This window comes from Camelus dromedarius, chromosome 7 (genome assembly GCF_036321535.1).
Source record: "Camelus dromedarius isolate mCamDro1 chromosome 7, mCamDro1.pat, whole genome shotgun sequence".
In the NCBI taxonomy this organism is placed as follows: domain Eukaryota; kingdom Metazoa; phylum Chordata; class Mammalia; order Artiodactyla; family Camelidae; genus Camelus; species Camelus dromedarius.
The window spans coordinates 74,568,991-74,587,804 of record NC_087442.1 but is presented as its reverse complement, the minus strand read 5'-3'; the positions used below and the strand labels follow the sequence as shown (position 1 = coordinate 74,587,804).

Genomic DNA, 18,814 nt, shown 5'->3' with positions numbered 1-18,814 from the left:
AGGGGAGGAAAAAGTGTTCCAACTGATTACATGGCTTTTAAAAATGTCATGCTCCAAGTCTTTCAGGGTTTAGAATTTTAAGCTTACAAGTCTAGGATGTTTTTCTCCTGTGTTGTTCTGTAAAAACCCTTCCCTGACACATACAAGTAGAATGCCCAGCTGTTGTCTGAAGGGTCATAGGGTAACAAGGATCAAAGCACATTATAAAACACATCAAAATATAATTCCACCACAGTAGTCATCACAAGCCTGACATATCTGGTGAACATTTGTTGAATCAATGAAATGAGGCTTACATGCTCGACCCTAGGTTTTAGCATTTGGGAAAAACTCAGTTTTTATTTTCAAAGACCATATATTAAAAGCTTTATCAAATGAGGACAAGTTAGAGGCTTAGGAATACAGCCAAGTCCCATTCACTGTTTTTACTTTCTTATAAAGAATATATACAACCTAAACAAGTTCATACTGTATAGCACAGGGAACTATATTCAACACCTTATAGTAACCTACAGTGAAAAAAGAATATGAAAACGAATATATGTATGTTCTTATATGACTAAAGTATTGTGCTGTACACCAGCAATTGACACATTATAAACTGACTCTACTTCAGTAAAAACACATTTTAAAAAAGAATATATACAACCTGAGAGAGCTACAAATGAACACCTAAGGAGAAGAAAGAAAGGTTGTTTTCTGCTAAAAGACTGAAAAATAAGTCTTCTGAAGGTTGCTTTCTTTATCCAAGTCAGTTAAATTTTGACCTAAAAGCCAAATGATTGACAGTCCAGTGCTACAACAGCTGTGGAAGTTAACCTCAAACAGTCAAATTAAAATGAGTCAGCCCAGATGTCAACTTGGGCAGCTAAACACCAGCCTGATTATAGGTCTGATGAAGTGCAAATATGATGACAGACTGAATATTCAGGATTTAAACTTTGGAATGTTACAGATATTTACCAGAAATCAAATGTGACCAGTTATGCCGTTGGAAAAAAATACTGTTTTCTCATAATTAGTTAAGTCTCAATTCTTTTCAATAATAAGTTTAACTACTTATTTAGTTAACAAATATTTATTCTGATTACATCGTGCTTGGTGATAGGGATAGTGGAATGAATAAATAAGGCCTCTCCTCCTAGCTGTCACATTCTAGTGGAAGACAGGTGTGGGACAAGTGGTTGCAAAGTGTGATGGGTGTGGGGAACAAACAGAAGGGAAACTTCACCTGGCTCAGAGAGTCAGAGAAGACCTGCTTTTTCAAGAGAAGGAGAAGAGGGTATGTGGTGGGCCAAAGAAACAGCTTGCACAAAGGAGAAGAGGTTGAAAAGTATGGTGGCATCAAGGCAATCTGCACATTTGCATATGGTTTGATTGTGAGGAGAGTGGTAGAGATGATTGAGAGGTAGCCAGGGGCCAGTTAGTGAGGGGCCCAGAAGCCACAGTGAGGAATTTGTTCTCTGCCTTGTTGGCAATGGAAGTTCATCAGCACTGTCAGTTAGACAGTAAAATAGTCAGACTGACATTTTGAAAAGATCGCTCTATGTGCTGGATAGACATGGGAATAACAGATGTACTAGTGACCACTTATAAAGCAGTAATCCAGATGAAAAGTTATGAGGGTATGTATTTGGTCTAAAACCAGGGAGACGGTACTAGGGCTGGAGCAGCAGATTTGAGAGACATTTAGGAGAAAGAATCAACAGGAGCTAGAGATAGACTGAGTATAGGGGTCAGGAAAAGAGGGAGGGAATCAAGGACAATGCCAGATTTTTGGCTTGAGCATCTGTATAAATGGTGGTGTCCCTTACTGAGCTGTGCCCCTTATCCTGTGGGAGGAGCAGGTTTGCTACAGGTGGGGAAAACAGGCATGTTTACTTTGAGTCATTTGCAAGGCAGCTTTACAGAGATATAGAAGAGCTCTGGAAATAAGAAAGAAAATCGTTGAAATTCACTCCTCAGAGGTAGAAGAGCTCTTTAGGGTTGCAGTGGGTGACGGGGCATTGTGTTATGAAAATCATGGATACTTAGGAAGAAGTTAATCAGCAAAAGCAAAACTATAGATATTTATAAATCAAGAAGGATGTTTAATTGAGACAGCTAATTTAAATGGAATGTATTGTATTGGAATGGCTAATGCTAATGTATTACATCACCCATGAATAGAAGTTGTTTAGGAAGTTAATAAGCATATTTTACAGAAAAAAGAAATACGTCAATTTTCCTCTTCTAATATGAAAAGGACAGGGTTTATAAGTGAAGGAAATAGCTTACTAATGTGATGGTATTTTAAAGTATCTTTTAAAATCTTTAATTTTCTGTAACTTTTTGTTAATGTCTAATTCAATGGGATGTTATTCATTCCCTTCTTACCTCAGAGGATTAGTTGAGTATAAGGTTATATCTCCACGTATATGCGAAAATGTTTCCACTGGTTAGGAGAATTACCATTTACTGAATACCACAGGATCCACAGTTAGGGCAGTTCAATCTTAGTCACCGCCATACTTGTTGTTTAGAGGAAAAATGAGTCAGAGCAATGTTCCAGACAGTGTGCTTAGATGGTGGTTTAAGAAGTCTCTTTCATTTGTCTGATTTTCAGAAATTTTCACTATGAGTACCAGATCCCGAGTGCCTATTTTGTAGGCAATCTCCTGGAGTCCCCTCACTGGAATGTGAGATCTCTGAGGATGGAGACTTTGTTTGGTTGACTGTTGTTTTCCCAGAACTCTAGGGGTAGTAGATACTTGATAAATACCGACTGAATGAAGGAACAAATGCTGAACTCTAGGACTATCAAATAGAAATAAGATCTGTCCCCTACAGCACAATTTAGAAGGGTAAGTATGGCTAATTAAATACAGTGTAGCGGGAGTGATAGAGGAAGCAGAGAAAAGGATCTATTAACTCAGCCTGTCCAACACAGAAGCACACAAGTTCATGCTTGTTCAAGGAACTTTATGGAGCTTAGTACTACCTGGAATGTACTGTGAAAAGGAGATGTCACTGAAGGAGTATTAAGCTATCTCAAGGAGCCTGGGCTTGAATCAATGGATGAGGAAGTAGCACTTAGAAGGGGAGTCACAGTCATAGTCAGCCTCCCATTTTTAATTATTTGGGTTGTTCTCTGGGGCACAGATTGGAGGGGAGACCAGCGACAGTTATTTTAGTTGTTAAAGAAAAGAGATGAAGACTTCTTGAACTAGGTCAGAGGCCAGAAGTAGCATGGAAAGAACATATTCAAGACTACTTAGGAGATAAAACTGAAAGAACTTGATGACTGATTAGATGTAGAAGATAAGGGCCTGGGGGTGGGGGGAGGGAGGATAAGAATGATTCCAAAAAATCTGACTTTGGGTGGATGGAGGTCCAACCCCAAAACAGTTAGGTAATGTAAGAAAAGTAACAGATTTGAGGGAAAGGTGATTTCAGTTTTATTAGACTGAATCAGACTGTGTGGGATATTCAGGCCAAAGGCTTCAGAGAGAGATCCTGAAGATTCAGACATAGAAGTCATGCACATGGAGGTGTAACTGTGGCCAAGAACCACAGAGACAGTGTGGGGAGTAAGGAGAAATGTGTACCTAGGAAGAACACAACAGAACACCATTATTTAAAGAGTGGGAAGAAGATGAATCCATGAAAGAGACTAAAGATAGAAGCTGAAAAAGGTTGTAAGAGAACCAGGTAAATGTAGTTACGTGTGTAATGTTGAGGGAATAACCAACGGAGTCTAATAAAGTAGAAATAAAATCAGAAAAAGACCAAAATTTGAAAGAACATTTAACATTTATTAAGCAGATCCCTGCCTACCCCTCCAATATCATTTCATGTCCCTGTTCCTCTCATTTCCTTTCCTCCAGCCCTGCTGCCACTTTTTAGCTCCTCAGACAAGCCAAATTCTCTCCTACCTCAGGGCCTTTATACATGCTGTATAAACATGTATACGTATTTGGATGGGACCTGCCTGGGATGCTCCTCCTTCCATTCTTGTGCTTAGGTAGACACATGCTGAGCACGTAATCACTGATGATCCTAAAAAATAGCTATAGCATCTTGATATAAGCTAATAGTGTCTTTTAAGATATTCTGGATGTAATTTTATCTATAATAAACATTGTTCACATATCCATAATTATCAGAAAAATCATACTCTCAATCTAAGTCATTTTAAGGCAGTATCAATAGGGTGTTATTTTACTGAAGCATCCTTTCTTTAAGAAAACATAAATCGCATGGTGAGAATGTCTCTAGACGTTTCTCTAAATAAGAAAGGATACTTTAGTTCCTAATATACTGTATCTTATCTCCACATTACAGCATAATTCCTAAGAGGGGTGTTATACATCTAGATGGCCTCACAGTAATAATGGCTCTTAAATTTTTGGTAGCACCCAAATCATTTTCAAATTGAATTTCAAAACAAACAAACAAACAATAATCCTAACTGAATATTGGCATGTGGTTTCCATGTTAATTTTAATTTTATATAAGGTCATTTAGTTTCAGATACTTTTAGCCAAAAAAAACCCCTCTATGACTAAATAATATACTAGAGTATAAAGAAGCCAGTGTGAGAACTTTAACAATAACTGGTGTAGTCTAAATATGTCTTATATCTGTTCCCCTGCCTCCTCTCCATCCTGCTACCACAGTCATAGTGCAAGCACGATTTCTCCTTATGAACCTCTCATGCCTTAAGTATACCTGTCCTCAAATCTATTCTCCACTCTGCTGCGGTGTGATCTTCCACTGTGCGAATCTGAGCCTATCACTTCCTTGCTCAGACTTCTTCAGGAGTTTCACATGGCTTACAGTGTAAGGTCTAAACAGTCTAGTGTGGAGGACCAAGCTCTTCCTGATATGGTCCCTGCCTACCTCTGCAGCCTCACTTCCAGCTGATTCCCAGCTTTCACCTTTAGCTCCATAGACACAGAATTGACTCTCCAACAGCATTTCAAACATGTCATGCTTTCCTTGCCTACACATCTCTGCAAGTTATTCCCCTGAAATACCCTTTCTTCTTGTCCGCCTAGAAAATTCTTGCTTATCTCTCAAGTTTCAGCTGTGTGAAGCTCTCCTGGAATTCCTGGGCAGGCTTATGATCTCCCCACCCTGTGTTTCCACTGTACTTTATATCGCCTCCAATAAAGTAATCAGCTCAATATATTTTAGTATTTTTTTCATGCCTGTCTCCTTACAACATTGTAAGTTTCCTGAAGGCAGAGGCTGGATCATGCCACCTTTGAGATGCCCAGAATAATGCCTAGTACATAAGAGGCATGTAAAATACTTGATCAGTGGAGCAGTGAGTATAGGAATAAATGGATCTGGTATCATTTCTTTCTTTTAACAAAACACTTAAGACTTTAAAAAATTCCACATTATCTGAGCTATGTTCTGAGCTGGAGTGGGAGTGCTTACAGCTGCTTGTCTTAATCTGATGATATGCTTTCAAGAGACCACCCATCTGCATGGAACACACACACACACACACACACACACACACACACACACACACACACATAAAGCCTAAGGTTCAGTGCAGCAAAACCTCTAAAGCAGGAAGCACGTGAAATCACTTGGGATTTAAGAAGCAGAAAGAATGGGAGTTAAAAGGAAGCACAGTAACTCAGAGACAAATGGATTTGCCTTGATTTTCAAAAAACACATAATAAGAAGTCTGCCCTATTGTACTTTTTCATATGGAGCTGGACCTCTCCTTAGCCCACTCCAAGCCCTTCTTCTCAGCCTTATATGAATCTGCTGGTCCCATCACTAGCAATAGTGGTTTTCCTCATAGAGGTTACAGTCAATCATCTCCTGTTTCCAACAAAATGCCTACTAAAAAACTTTGCAAAAAAAGTGACCAACTTAAGATTATCACTTCCCTTAAGGGTAATCTTTGGTGATATAACCTCCATCATCCTGGAGGCAAGCAGTCCCTTTATTTCCAGGTAACAGATACACTTATTTTCCTTTCCTCCAGAGGACCTGTTTCTGTGTAAGTGACTAAAGCCTGCTTTCCTTCAGACTTGTAGGTCAGTAAATTAGGTTGGAAAGGTTGATATATTTTAAAAGAAATATGATTAGAAAATTCATACTAACAATCGAGAAGGTAGAAATAAATAAAAATAATTGAGGAGAAAAGTTGAATTATTTTTATAAAATTACAATTGCTAACCAGAGTATAAGAGGGAAGACTACTTGTGAGGTTAAGATACATTTTACTGGACATTGTACAAGATAGCTTTATCAGTGATTTTAGAAAGAGGATGTGTAAATTGAGATAAAACATATTTCGAAGTAAAAGTTTTGTTCTTTCTTTTTAAAAGAATGTGGTAGGCAGCATCAAACAGAGCGAATCTTTCAGAAAGAAACGTATTAAATGGAAAGACTTATTCATACAATTACAAAGGGAAATAGATTCCATCCAAAAATTCTGAGAGTATGCCAGCAAGATAAGAGACAACTGGGTCTATAAAAGCAGATAATTTTATAAGTAGACTACTCATTCATTTACAAGTACTTATTCATTGTAGCTGTGTGTCAAATGCTATGCGAGGTTCTGGGAATACTCAATTTACAGACACAGCCCTGGTCTCAAGGTACAGCCTAGTCGCTAAACAACAATGAGAGTAACAACACTACATGGCTAACAGTTACTAAGAGCATGAGTTCAGGGTGTGGCTTCACATCCTTGCTGGCGTGACTACACAATGAGGGCTCAGGCAAGTTATTTAACCTCTGTGTGCCTCCATTCCCCTCTCTTTAAAACAGTGATTTTAATATACCTTTCCTCATAGTGTTGTGAGGATTTGTAAACTATTTAACGTATGTTTCTGGCATATGGTAAATACTCAATATATCTTAGCAATAATTTACTAGAACTATGACACAATGAGATATATATACTGATATGGTGATGTGTGCCCTGCACTGCATCTTGGCAGCACAGATGAGTTGGAAAGTGAGAGCTTTTGTCTCTGTTGTCTCTGTGGAAGAGTCAGGAGACGCTTGTCAGCTTTTGAGGTGCAGGTGAGAGCTTGAGTAGGTGCTTGAGAGGTAAAGAAGAGAAGGGCACTCTCAGTGAAGGAAGAAGCAGGGGGGAAGGCATGGAGACATGAAAGAGGATTACTGTTGGGGAATCCACAGGTGACTTTGTATTGCTAGAGCATTGAGAATTCAGAGGATGTGGCTGAAGATGAGGCTGGAGAAAGAGGTGGGGGGCAGAGAGTGAATAGTCTTGGGTGCCTCACAAAGTGATTCAGACTATGTGCTACATGCAGTGGGAGCCAGTGAAGAACTCTGAGTAGTAGGACTGAAATAGATTTGTGTATAGAAACATAACAGTAAGGAAGCTCTATTTAGAATGGGAGAGCTATTGCAATGACAGCTACAAATAATGAGGTTTTGATCATGGTGGCAGAACAGGCATGTATGAGAGATATTTAGGAGTAGTATAGGTAAGGCTTGGTGACTGATTGGCTGGATATGGGGAGCAGCGGGGAGAGGAGGAGTTATAGGTAATACCCAGGTTTTTTACTCGGTCAGTTGTGGACATGATGGTACCTGTAACCACAAAAAGAATCTAAGAGAGGGATCAGGACTTGGAGATAAGATGCTGAATTCCATTTCAACATGTTTCATTCAAGTACCAGGACACATCTCTCCAGACTACCCATTTGGTCCTGGGTGACAAAAAGCAGACAGACACCCATTTGACTTCCAGAATCTTCACCTTTTCTTGGTTGCTTGTTTCTCAGTATGGCTGGCAAGGAATCATAGGGATTAGGTAAACTGCAATTCAAGCATTACTGAAAGCAGAAAATTTACACAAAGGATTTTCAACAGCCTCCCTCCAATTCTATCCCATCTATCACAACAACTTATATCCATTTTATCCTCAAAAAAGCAGCAAGAAAGAAGCTGTCTTATGTTTACTGTCAGGGACCTTTTGTTCTTTTTAGATTTCTCATGATCTACACACCCCAATAATTACATCAGAGTTTTCAGTCAACCTAGACTCTTGGGTACCCCATTCCATCTTATTTCATAGAATGTGTTTTCTAATATCCTGCATTCAAATATTAAATATCCTAAATGGTAGATTATACTTATAGATTTCCCAGCTAGAGAAATTTAGACCCTATGAAGAGGATTCTAAAAGCTGCAAAATGCAGAGGAAGGACCAATGTATTTAACTAAATCAAAGAAAAGTTGATCATGAGCCATTCAAGTTTAACCAGACTTGCTGAAGCTAGCAGAAAGAGTGTGAAGAACCCATTAAAATCTGTGGTTTCCAGGTTGATTACTAGTCCTTTGAAAATAACAGTGCTGAGGTTGAGGTGCTTATGGCACATTCAGGTGTCTAATTAACTATTAGAAGACAAGATCTGGAGCTCAGGAGAGAGATCTGGGTTAGACGTAGAGATGGTTGAGGAGGCGAAAGAGATGAGAGATCAAGTTCAAAGCTCCAGGGAACACTGACACTTACTGGGTGGATTTGGGAGATAAACTCACAAAGGAAACTAAAAATGAACATCCAAAGCAGTAGGTGTGGAAACAGTTATGTCATGGGAACCAAGGGAGGTGGTGTTTCAAAAAGCAGTAGATTGTCAGCAGGGTTAGACTTTGCAGATGGACCAAGTAACATGAAGATAGAGAAGTATCTACCAATTTCTATAAAAGAAAATTGTTCATATATGTATATACTTACACATAGTAACATTCAAAGCTTAATATTTTGTTTGAACATTGGTGCTTTTGTGCTGTTACAGCTTGTTTGGAACAGACAGTAAACTCCCCAGAACTGTTGTGGCTCTTATAAAGGAAATATACACAGCATTAATAGTATATTATTCTTTGTTGATATACAAAAAGATTTAATAATGGACTCACGTATTGGTTTTCTCTGGAAAGGAATTATGCATGGTGTTAATATTTTATATAATTCTTTGTTGATATATAAAAAGATTTAATATGAATAATATTAATAATTTAATCATTACCATCATAATTATATTTCTTCTTATGTGAATCTTCTGTTTAGATTCTTTACTCATTTATATATTAGGGTATCAATATTTCTGTCAGTTTGTATAAACTCCTTATAATTATGTAGTTGTTAATCATTTATCATATTTTCATATTTCTCCATACCTTTTCAACGGTCTATCTCATGACTATGGAAGAGAGGTTTGTTTTAGTGTTTTAATCTTGAAAGCCTACAAGCTAGTGCTTATAAAGAGGATTTAAGAAAAAGAAAAAAATGTAGTAAAAGTTGGACAAATTGTGCAATCTTATGTAATTTTATTCAGATTTTTTTCAAGAGACTGTTTCTTTAATCATATGTAGAACAGATTATAAAGTTTATTTATGCTTATTTACTATTCTGGTGTGCCTGTATTAAAGCACTGACAGTTTCCAGACTGAAACATACTATAATAAACAAGGATGATTTGTAGCAACGTGGCTGTCATATAAATTACATTACATTTTATTTTAATGTTAATATTCCATAATGCTTAGACCATCTTTTCAGACTTTTTCTAAAAGCAGTCTTTCAGAAGAAAAGCCATGTGCAAGTTTTAAAGACTAAATCTTACTTTCAAATTTTTAAGCTGTTTAATAAGGTTTCATCCACTTCAGTTTCAAATACAAAATATGGTTCATTTTTTAATTATGACCAAATGTTCAGTCTTATAATGGGTTAAAAACAAAACTACATCAAGCAAAACAGTAACTCCATTTTGTAAATGTGCTCAACAGGAATCTGGGAAAATGAAAGATTGCTACCTGTTAGAATCATTATTATCAAACAGGCAAGAAATAACAAGTTATGGTGAGGATGTGGAGAAAGGGGAGCCCTTGTGCATGTTTGGTGGGAATATAAATTGGTGCAGCCACTATGGAAAACATTATGGCAATTCCTCAAAAAATGATAAAGAGAACTATCATATGATCTAGCAATTTCATTTCTGGGTATTACCCAAAGGAAAAAAAAACATTAATTCAAAAAGATATATGTACCCCCTGTTTACTGCAGCATTATTTACAATAGCCAAGACATGAAAACAACCTAAGTGTCCGCTGATGGATGACTGGATAAAAAAGATGTGGCATATATGTATATATACATATACACACAGTAGAATATTACTATAAAAAGAAGGAAATCTTGCCATTTGAACAACAAGGATGGACCTTGAGGGCACTATGCTACGTGACATAAGTCAGACTTAGAAAGACAAATACTGTATGATCTCACTTACATGTGGAATACAAAAAAACAAACAAACAAACCCTCATAGATACAGAGAACAAATTGGTAGTTAGCACAGGCGGGAAGGTGGGCAAAATGGGTAAAAGAGGCCAAAAGGTAGAAACTTTCAGTTCTTAAATAGAGAAGTCATGGGATGTAATGGTGACTACAGTTAACGTATATCTGAAAGTTGCTAAGAGAGTAAATGTTAGAAGTTCTCATGACACGAAAGAAAAATTTTAGCTATGTACGGTGACGGACGCTAACTAGACTTACTGTGGAGATCATTTCACAATATATACAAATATTGAAGAATTATGTTGTACACCTGAAACTAATATAATGTTTTATGTCAATTACATCTCAATAAAAAGATTACCTATCTTATTGAGATATAATTGACACAAAACATCTTTTGTTAATGGGGAACACACAAAAAATTAATTGGGATAGTTAGTTATGTCTAAAATAATCTTTTATTCAAAGTACCTCCCAAAATATTCAGCAAGGAATAAACGAAAGGGTAATGAAAAAAAAAGTTTGAGTGAATACTGGCTAATAATGTAGAAGGAAGGATAAAATTAGAAAACCAGCACTTCACAACTCCCAACGAAATAACTGATTTAGGCAAGGATCACCAATTAATGCTAAAACCATTGACTGAAGGGTTGTTGGGAAATTCATGTGGTCTCAAAGAATCACACCACAGGTTATTTACTAAATAAAAAGGAAAAAATATAATGCTAATGAAGAGATCCAGTAGTTACCACCCAAATTAAGTGACTTAGCAGCAGCAGCAACAACAGTGGGGCAACCTGACATATGTGTCTCCTGATGCGATGCAACAGCACCGTATTACTAGTTTTGCAAAACAATGTATACCTCGAACCTAATCTGGGAACAATCAGACAAATTCCAAAGTGGGACATTTTATATGATAGCTGGCCTGGGATCTTTAAAACAGTCAATGTCTTTAAAGACAAAATCTAAAGAAAAAAAAGAGGCTAAAGAGACATGACACCCAAATGTAATACGTGAACTCTGGGTCCTGGATAAAAAGCAAATGTGAATATTGTCTCTTTATTATGTAGTATGGTATTACTGTTCATCTTAGGTATCCTACTATATATACATAATAGTATATAGTATCACAATACTATAAAGTTACACTGTCCTTATTCCTAAGGAGATACACATAGAATATTTAGAGGTAATGCATCATGATATCTGAAACTTATTTTCAAATGGTTCACACTATATATATGAATTAAAAATCTATGCTATATATTTTATATATTTTTAAAACTATATTCATACATAAATATTAGTTAAGCTATCATAGCAATTAAGCAAAAAGTGAAAAAAAATGTTTATAACTGGTGAATTTAGGTAAAGGGTATGTTAAGTATTCATTTATCATTCTTTGAACCTATCTGTAGACCTGAATATTTTCAAAATAAAGAGTTGGGGGAGGTATGTTTTATGTTTAAGTTGGTGATAGTCTAAGCCTGGAGTAGGATGACTCAGCCATATAGTAAGTAAGTACAAACACACACCCCCACGTCAGTCCAACATTTGATAACTAGTTAGTTCATTGCTGATATCTATCTACATAGCTAAGCAATTCCAGATGTAAAATTCTGGGGAAAAAGAATAGTTTTCAAAGAAATTGTCTCCTCCTAACTGTCTGGTGTACATGTACGTGTTCCTGGCATTGTGTAGTGTTCACTATTTCCAGTGACCCCTAACTGAACCACTTGCCAAACAACTCATACTCTCCAAATGAAGTCTTTGTTCATGCTGCTTCCTCAGGCTGCTTCATATTCTTTCACTTGTTGAAGCCTTAGTTTTTTTTTTCTTTTTTCTTTTAAAAAATTTTAAAAGTTTTATTGCAGTATAGTTGATTTATAATGTGTTAGTTTCTGGTGTACAGCAATAGTGATTCAGTCATAGATATATATATATATATATATATATATATATATATATATATATATATATATATATATTCTTTTTTATTATAGGTTATTACAAGTTATTGAATATAGTCCCCTGTGCTATACAGTAGGATCTTGTTGTTTATCTATATTGTATAGTTTGAGCCTGCTAGTCCCAAACTCCTAATTCACCCCTCCTGCCCTTTGATAATCATAAGTTTGTTTTCTATGTCTGTGAGCCTGCGTTTTAGAAATAAGTTCATTAGTGTCATCTTTTTTTTTAGATTCCACATATAAGTGATATCATATGATACTTGTCTTTCTCTATCTGACTGACTTAGTATGATAATCTCTAGGTCCTTCCCTGTTGCTGCAAATGGTATTATTTCATTCTTTTTTATGGCTGAGTAGTATTCAATTGTGTGTGTGGTGGTATATATATATATATATATATATATATATATATATGTTATATATAGGTATGTGTGTGTATATATATATACACTTCTTTATCCAATCATCTGTCGATGGACATTTAGGTTGCTTTTATGAATAGGCAGAAGACCTAAACAGGTATCTCTCCAAAGACATACAGATGGCCAATAGGCAAATGAAAAGATACTCAATATCCCTAATTATCAGAGAAATGAAAATAAAAACTACAATGAGGTATCCCCTCACACCAGTCAAAATGGCCATCATTAAAAAGTCCACAAATGATAAATGCTGGAGAGCATGTAGAGAAAAAGGAACCCTTCTATACTGTTGGTGGGAATGTAATTTGGTGCAGCCACATATAGGGATTTCTTTAAAAACTAAAAATAGAGTTACTGTATGATCCAGCCATCTCATTCTTGGGCATATATCTAAAGAAAACTCTAATTCAAAAAGATACATGAACCCCAGTGATCATTACTCAGTTTTTAAGGCTTAATTCAAATTCTTCTTCCTCCATGAAAGTCTCTCCCAGACTGCCGCCTCTTCTTTCCAACTGAAAGCCGTCACTCCCTGCTCTGTGGTCCATATACCTCTCTTGAAACACATCCTCATTCTTTTTTGCATTATTGTCACTTATTCAGTAGAGAAGGAAAGTTTTGTATAGCTCTGTTGCATAGGATAAAGTCCAAATTCCTTAGAATAATGTACAAGGCTGTCATGACTTGGTGCCTGCTTCCTTTTGAGTCTTAAGTCTTAATACTCCCTTCAGTGGACCTGATACCAGAGCTATAATATAAGCCAATTTTCCACTAGGGACTCCTGGGCCCCTAAGATCCAGGCCCCTCAAATCCATGGCCTATGAAGGAGCGAAGTACTCCCCAGAATTTCTAAGAATTCCTAAGGTCTTGCATTTTCACACATCCTGCAATGCTAGTGACTTCAGGAGGCTATCTGCTTTCCTTTGTGTTATCTGATTACAAAGTTTAGCTCCTTTTGAATTTTGAGAAAATAAACCTTTCCTGTAAAACATTCATGAATTTGGTTGACTTTCAAAGGAGATGAAGGAGATTTACATTTTCATGATGCTACAAGTTCCCTGAAAAGTTAAGTAGCCACTTGCCCTTTGCCCCACTGAGGCCCAGTTACTCCACCATGTTGGGTCCTCTTTCCTTCTTATTTTTGTCTTGTCTTTCCATTCTCCTCTTTCCATCCCTCTCAGAAATAAAACCTTGACACAACTAACCTCCAGGGCTTTTACCCCAAGCACTCAACAAGTTATTAAAACCAAACCAAACCAAACCAAACCAAACCAAACCAAACCTCACAGTTTTTCCCTTAAGAGAAATTCTAGGCCAACTCTTAAGATAATTTTTTAAAAATCCATTTAAATCTAATCATGCCATGCTATACAGTTCCCTATATGTAACATACTGTTTCATATCCTAGTGCTTTTGCACATTGTTTCTTCAGCTTAGAATGTCCTTCCCTCTATATCTTCTCAGCAATTTACACTTCTCCACTCGTAACTCTCCTCCATGCAGCCTTCTCTAACCCAAAACAGTAGCCTCATTTTCCCTCACTGGTTCTACCACTGTGCATAGTATTTACTTTTCACTGGCTTGTAATAATCTATTGTACATGTCTGTCTTCACTGCTAGACTATGGGCTCCTTGAAAGTAAATACTGCACCTCATCGACCTTTACACTTCCAGCTTCTATTCCAGAGCCTCATCAAAATAATACATGCTAAATAAATGTTTACCAAATGAATGATGAATTAGGAATGAATGAATTTCGCCCAGATCTGCGATGTAAGACTTTCTAAGGTATAACGAAAGTCTGTAAAATACTGGAACCATCACTTGCTTCAGAGAACACCTTCTAATTGGGAGCATTTATAAGCCTTATGGTACCAAGTAGTACATGTTACCCAGCTGGCGTTGATATACTGTAAGTTATTAATCTGAAAAACTTCTCAGTCAAAAGCCATTAAAAATGTATCTTTCTGACTGGAATAGTATTATTTGGCTTGATTAGAGAAGCTGGTCTCCCACAAACAGCACAAGGCATTTTTTAATGGAGGCCTCATTTCCTCCTGCTGGCTTAGATTTGTTGCTGTTCAGTTACAAAGTTGTGTTTACTTGCAGCAGCAGGGCCTTAGACTTGTCTGACATATTAGCATCATGACATCTCTTGGTCGCTGTCTTGCTAATAGATTGGCCATCTAGGTCTGAAGCTTGCTAATAAAAATAGATGAAAAGTGATCAATTCCTGTATTCATTTTGGACTGAAGGGCACTGTAGCAATAGTTATTTGTATTTAGTTATATAATTATTACATTGATCAATTCCATTTAAAAAAAATATTTGTTGAGATATAATTCACATACTATAAAACTCACCAAAGTATATAATTAAGTGGTTTTTAGTATGTTGATAGAGTTGTTCAACCATCACAATTTAATTTCAGAACATTTTAATTACTCCAAAAAGAAACTTCCTTCCCATAAGCAGTCACTATCAACCCTTGGATCTCCCTAGGCAACCACTAATCTACTTCCTGTTTTTATACACTTGCCTAGTCTGGACGTTTCATATAAGTGGAATCATACAATATGCAGCCTTCTGGGTCTAGCATCTTTTACTCAGCACAATGTTTTTAGTGTTCATCTATATAGTATCATGCATCAATACTTCTTCTTTAGTTGGTAACTGATATTTCACTGTATGAATATAACACATTTTATTTATGCTTTCACCAGCTGGTGGACATTTGGGTTGTTTCACTTTTTTCTATTATGAATAACACTGCTAGAACATCTGAGTACAAGTGTTTTAGGTCGACATGTATTTTCATTTCTCTTGGGTGGAAGAGAAACGTTCTTTTCCACCCAAGAGATGGAGTGATGAAAATGTTCTGGAATTAAATTGTCATGGTTGTATAACTTATCAATATACTAAAACACACTGAATTGTGCACCTAGGAGTGGAATTGTTGGATCATATGGGAACTCTATGTTTAATTTTTTTAAGAATTGCCAGTATTCCAAAGTAACTGGACCATTTTACATTCTCAACAGCAGTGAATGAGGGTTCTAATTTCTTCACATCTTGCCAATGCTTGTTATTATCTGTCCTTTTAGTTATAGCCATTGTAGAATGTGTGTAGTAGTATCTCATTGTGGTTTTTGACTTGCATTTACTTAATGGCTAATGATGTTTAATTAATTAAATTTTGAGGCCATACATTTTAATGAACAATTACAGTGATGAAACATGGCATTCCATTTTAATATTAGTGTTCCATTTTAATAATTTTAAATAAAGTAGTAAAGATAATACAGGCTGTTAAGTGTCACACTTAGCAAGTGTACTTCATTTACAGCTCATCTTAAAAAATTCTAACTTGGTTACATAGAAGTTAAAAAAAGAAGTGAAAACTTCAGAGAGAGTTTCATAGGACAAATTCCACATAGAATAATAAAACATATTTAGCTATCATCAGGTATAGGGCAAAGAGAATATGCATTTCTTACTTGATTTTTTTGTTCAAACAAATTAGTTTCTGTTGGGGGAAAATCTAATTTCCAATTCTTCTAACTTGAAGAAAAGAGCATCCACATCTGGAACCCAGACCATATGTGATGGCTTCACAGGGTTTGCTCATTCTTTGTTTTGAACTGAGAAGGCAGAAACATAATGTGTTGTAGCAAAAGAATCCACATTTGCAATAAAATTAAAAGAATAAATGGAGTGATTTCATTTTTGGGTGGTGTACAGAACTGTTAAACGAAATTAGAAATTGCAATTTAAGCAGTGGCTTTAATCAAGCAGAATTTCAGGCACTTTTCCCCCTTGATCTAGGTTTTGTTTTTGAAAAATGAAAGGGCCTAACACATGCATCAGTGGAAAAAACAAGATATTGGCATGGCCCATTTTCAATTATAGTACAAATGTGATTTTTAAGATCAATAAAATGTAAACCAGTCCTGAAAATAAAATGTAAAAAAGAGAAATCATATACCATTTCTGGCATTTTCCCTGCTAGCCAACTCTGGGGCCATAGAATGAGAAGAGACTGCTCCTGTCTACATAGTCTAGGAAGCATATCCTACGGAATTATACAAGTAATGCATCCTGAATGCAAAGCAGGAGGATGGCATCTGTAAGGCATATTGGTCAGTTCCTTATCTGAGTGTTGTGTCAGTTGAGGTAGAAGCTACTGAGAAATGGGCCAGCAAAACCACACATAAAAAATTGAAGGCCTAAAAGTACAATTGGCTCTTTAAAAATAAATAGAGATAAAGTTTTTAACTTGAAAAAAGAAGTGAGCTAATGATGAATGATCATATGTCTATAGGCCTTTATATAAAGATCTGTTTGTTCTCTCTCTAAGCAATTAGACATAATAAAATGAGCCAAAGATTTTCAGATTTTTAGGTTAGGCATAAATAAGAACTTATGGAAAAACAGATTCATTAACCTCATGAATGTCTTCAAAATAAAGCTGTAAGCTTAGAAGTCTTTAAGATCTCTTTATATTGATTCAGACAATGTTTACCTGGAAACAGGAGGTAAAATAGGAAGTTTTCTGGTTCTGGGATTTGTAACACTTTTTGCAAAACATTAGAGACAACCTCAAAATTTTATTTAATGTTGCCTAATCAAAGTGATTTTATGCTTGGTAAGTGTAAAGAAATATGAGACAGAGTCAAGTTTTTAAAATTTGCATAGATGGTTGTTATCTTATTGGAAATATACCTTCCATACTAAGTTATAATCATCAAATAATCTTTATATTAAATATTTTTAGGGCTTGATGATACTTTCCAGACACAGAAAATTAAAGGAACTTTCTCTATCTGAGTGTGATAAAATCACTGATGTTGGAATTCAGGTAAGATAATTAAGGTCTTTTTTTTTTTTTTTTTAAAGAATTAAGACTGAAAATTAAGCACAAACTGAATAAATGCTGTAGGTCAACAGAAAAAAGAAGCGGATAGGAAAACAACACACTGATCTTGGTTGAGCCAAGATCAACTCCTGCCTCTAGTCAGATCTCCACAGCGTAACGTGACTGAAAGTATTTGCTTTCCCATTTTTCCAGGTGACTCTCTCCCGTCCAAGTGTCATACTCATAGGATAAATAGGGATAGGTAGACATTTTACTTGGAGAATGATGAACTCCAGTGTGGTAAAAGGTTTCTCATGGAATGGGAGTGTTCTGTAGATAGAAATGTCATATAATCTAACAGTGAAAAATTGAGGGAGTTTGAAAAATTACACCAGATACTTAACAATTAGAGGCTTAAGTTACTCAAACATAGTTGGCAGCATACTTTACCAGGATGGAAAGCAGGAGACAAGTAATTGGATAGGATAAATGATTATGTGCTCAAATGGTACTTTAAGAACTCATGAGAAAGGTAAATTTCCTAGATCTGGTCTTGAGTGATATACAGGAAGTCATAAAGTAGCTATTGTGAGCAGGCCGCATGTAATGTTTACCACAACATTAAGCATCTCAGTCAGCAGTTAACAGAAGAAAAATGGAAATCATATGTCATACATGTATCAAATTAGGACAAAATCTGGCTACTTATTAGTAGAATAATGGAAGAAAACACTTTTAAAGGGAACCAATAATCTAGGAATGTGGAACTGCTTAATGCATTGGAAACTTCATTTATAGTATCCTGAGAGTTTTTGCAGCAACGTGTATGGACCTGGAAATTGTCATTCTAAGTGAAGAAAGCCAGAAAGAGAAAGAAAAATACCATATGATACCACTTATATGTGGAATCAAAAAAAAAAAAAGATAAAGACACAAGTGAACTTATTTACAAAAAAGAAACAGACTTGGGGGCAAGGGGGTGGGAAGGGATAAGTTGGGAGTTCAGGATTTGTAGATAGTAACTATTATATATAAAACAGATAAACGACAAGTTTCTTCTGTATAGCACAGTGAATGACATTCAATATCTTATAGTAACCTATAGTGAAAAATATGAAAATGAATATATGTATGTATATATCACTGAAATATGCTGTACACCAGAAATTGACATAACATTGTAAACTGACTATACGTCAATAAAAGTAAATAAATAAACAAACAAACAAACAAAAAGTGTCCTGCGAGTTCAAAACCCGAAGTATCTGGGGCTAAACTA

The 18,814-nt window shown here is 36.0% G+C and overlaps 2 protein-coding genes across 2 annotated transcripts in view; one reads left to right on the top strand and one right to left on the bottom strand.

Moving 5' to 3' along the window:
* The window catches only part of FAM185A (family with sequence similarity 185 member A), a 130,547-nt gene that overhangs the window by 23,392 nt on the left and 88,341 nt on the right, over window positions 1-18,814 (bottom strand). The gene's annotated exons all lie outside the window — the stretch shown is intronic.
* The window catches only part of FBXL13 (F-box and leucine rich repeat protein 13), a 167,327-nt gene that overhangs the window by 119,610 nt on the left and 28,903 nt on the right, over window positions 1-18,814 (top strand). The window contains exon 18 of the mRNA XM_010984850.3: window positions 17,455-17,538. Coding sequence (XP_010983152.1) covers window positions 17,455-17,538 — 84 coding nt within the window. The remainder of the gene's footprint in view (window positions 1-17,454; window positions 17,539-18,814) is intronic.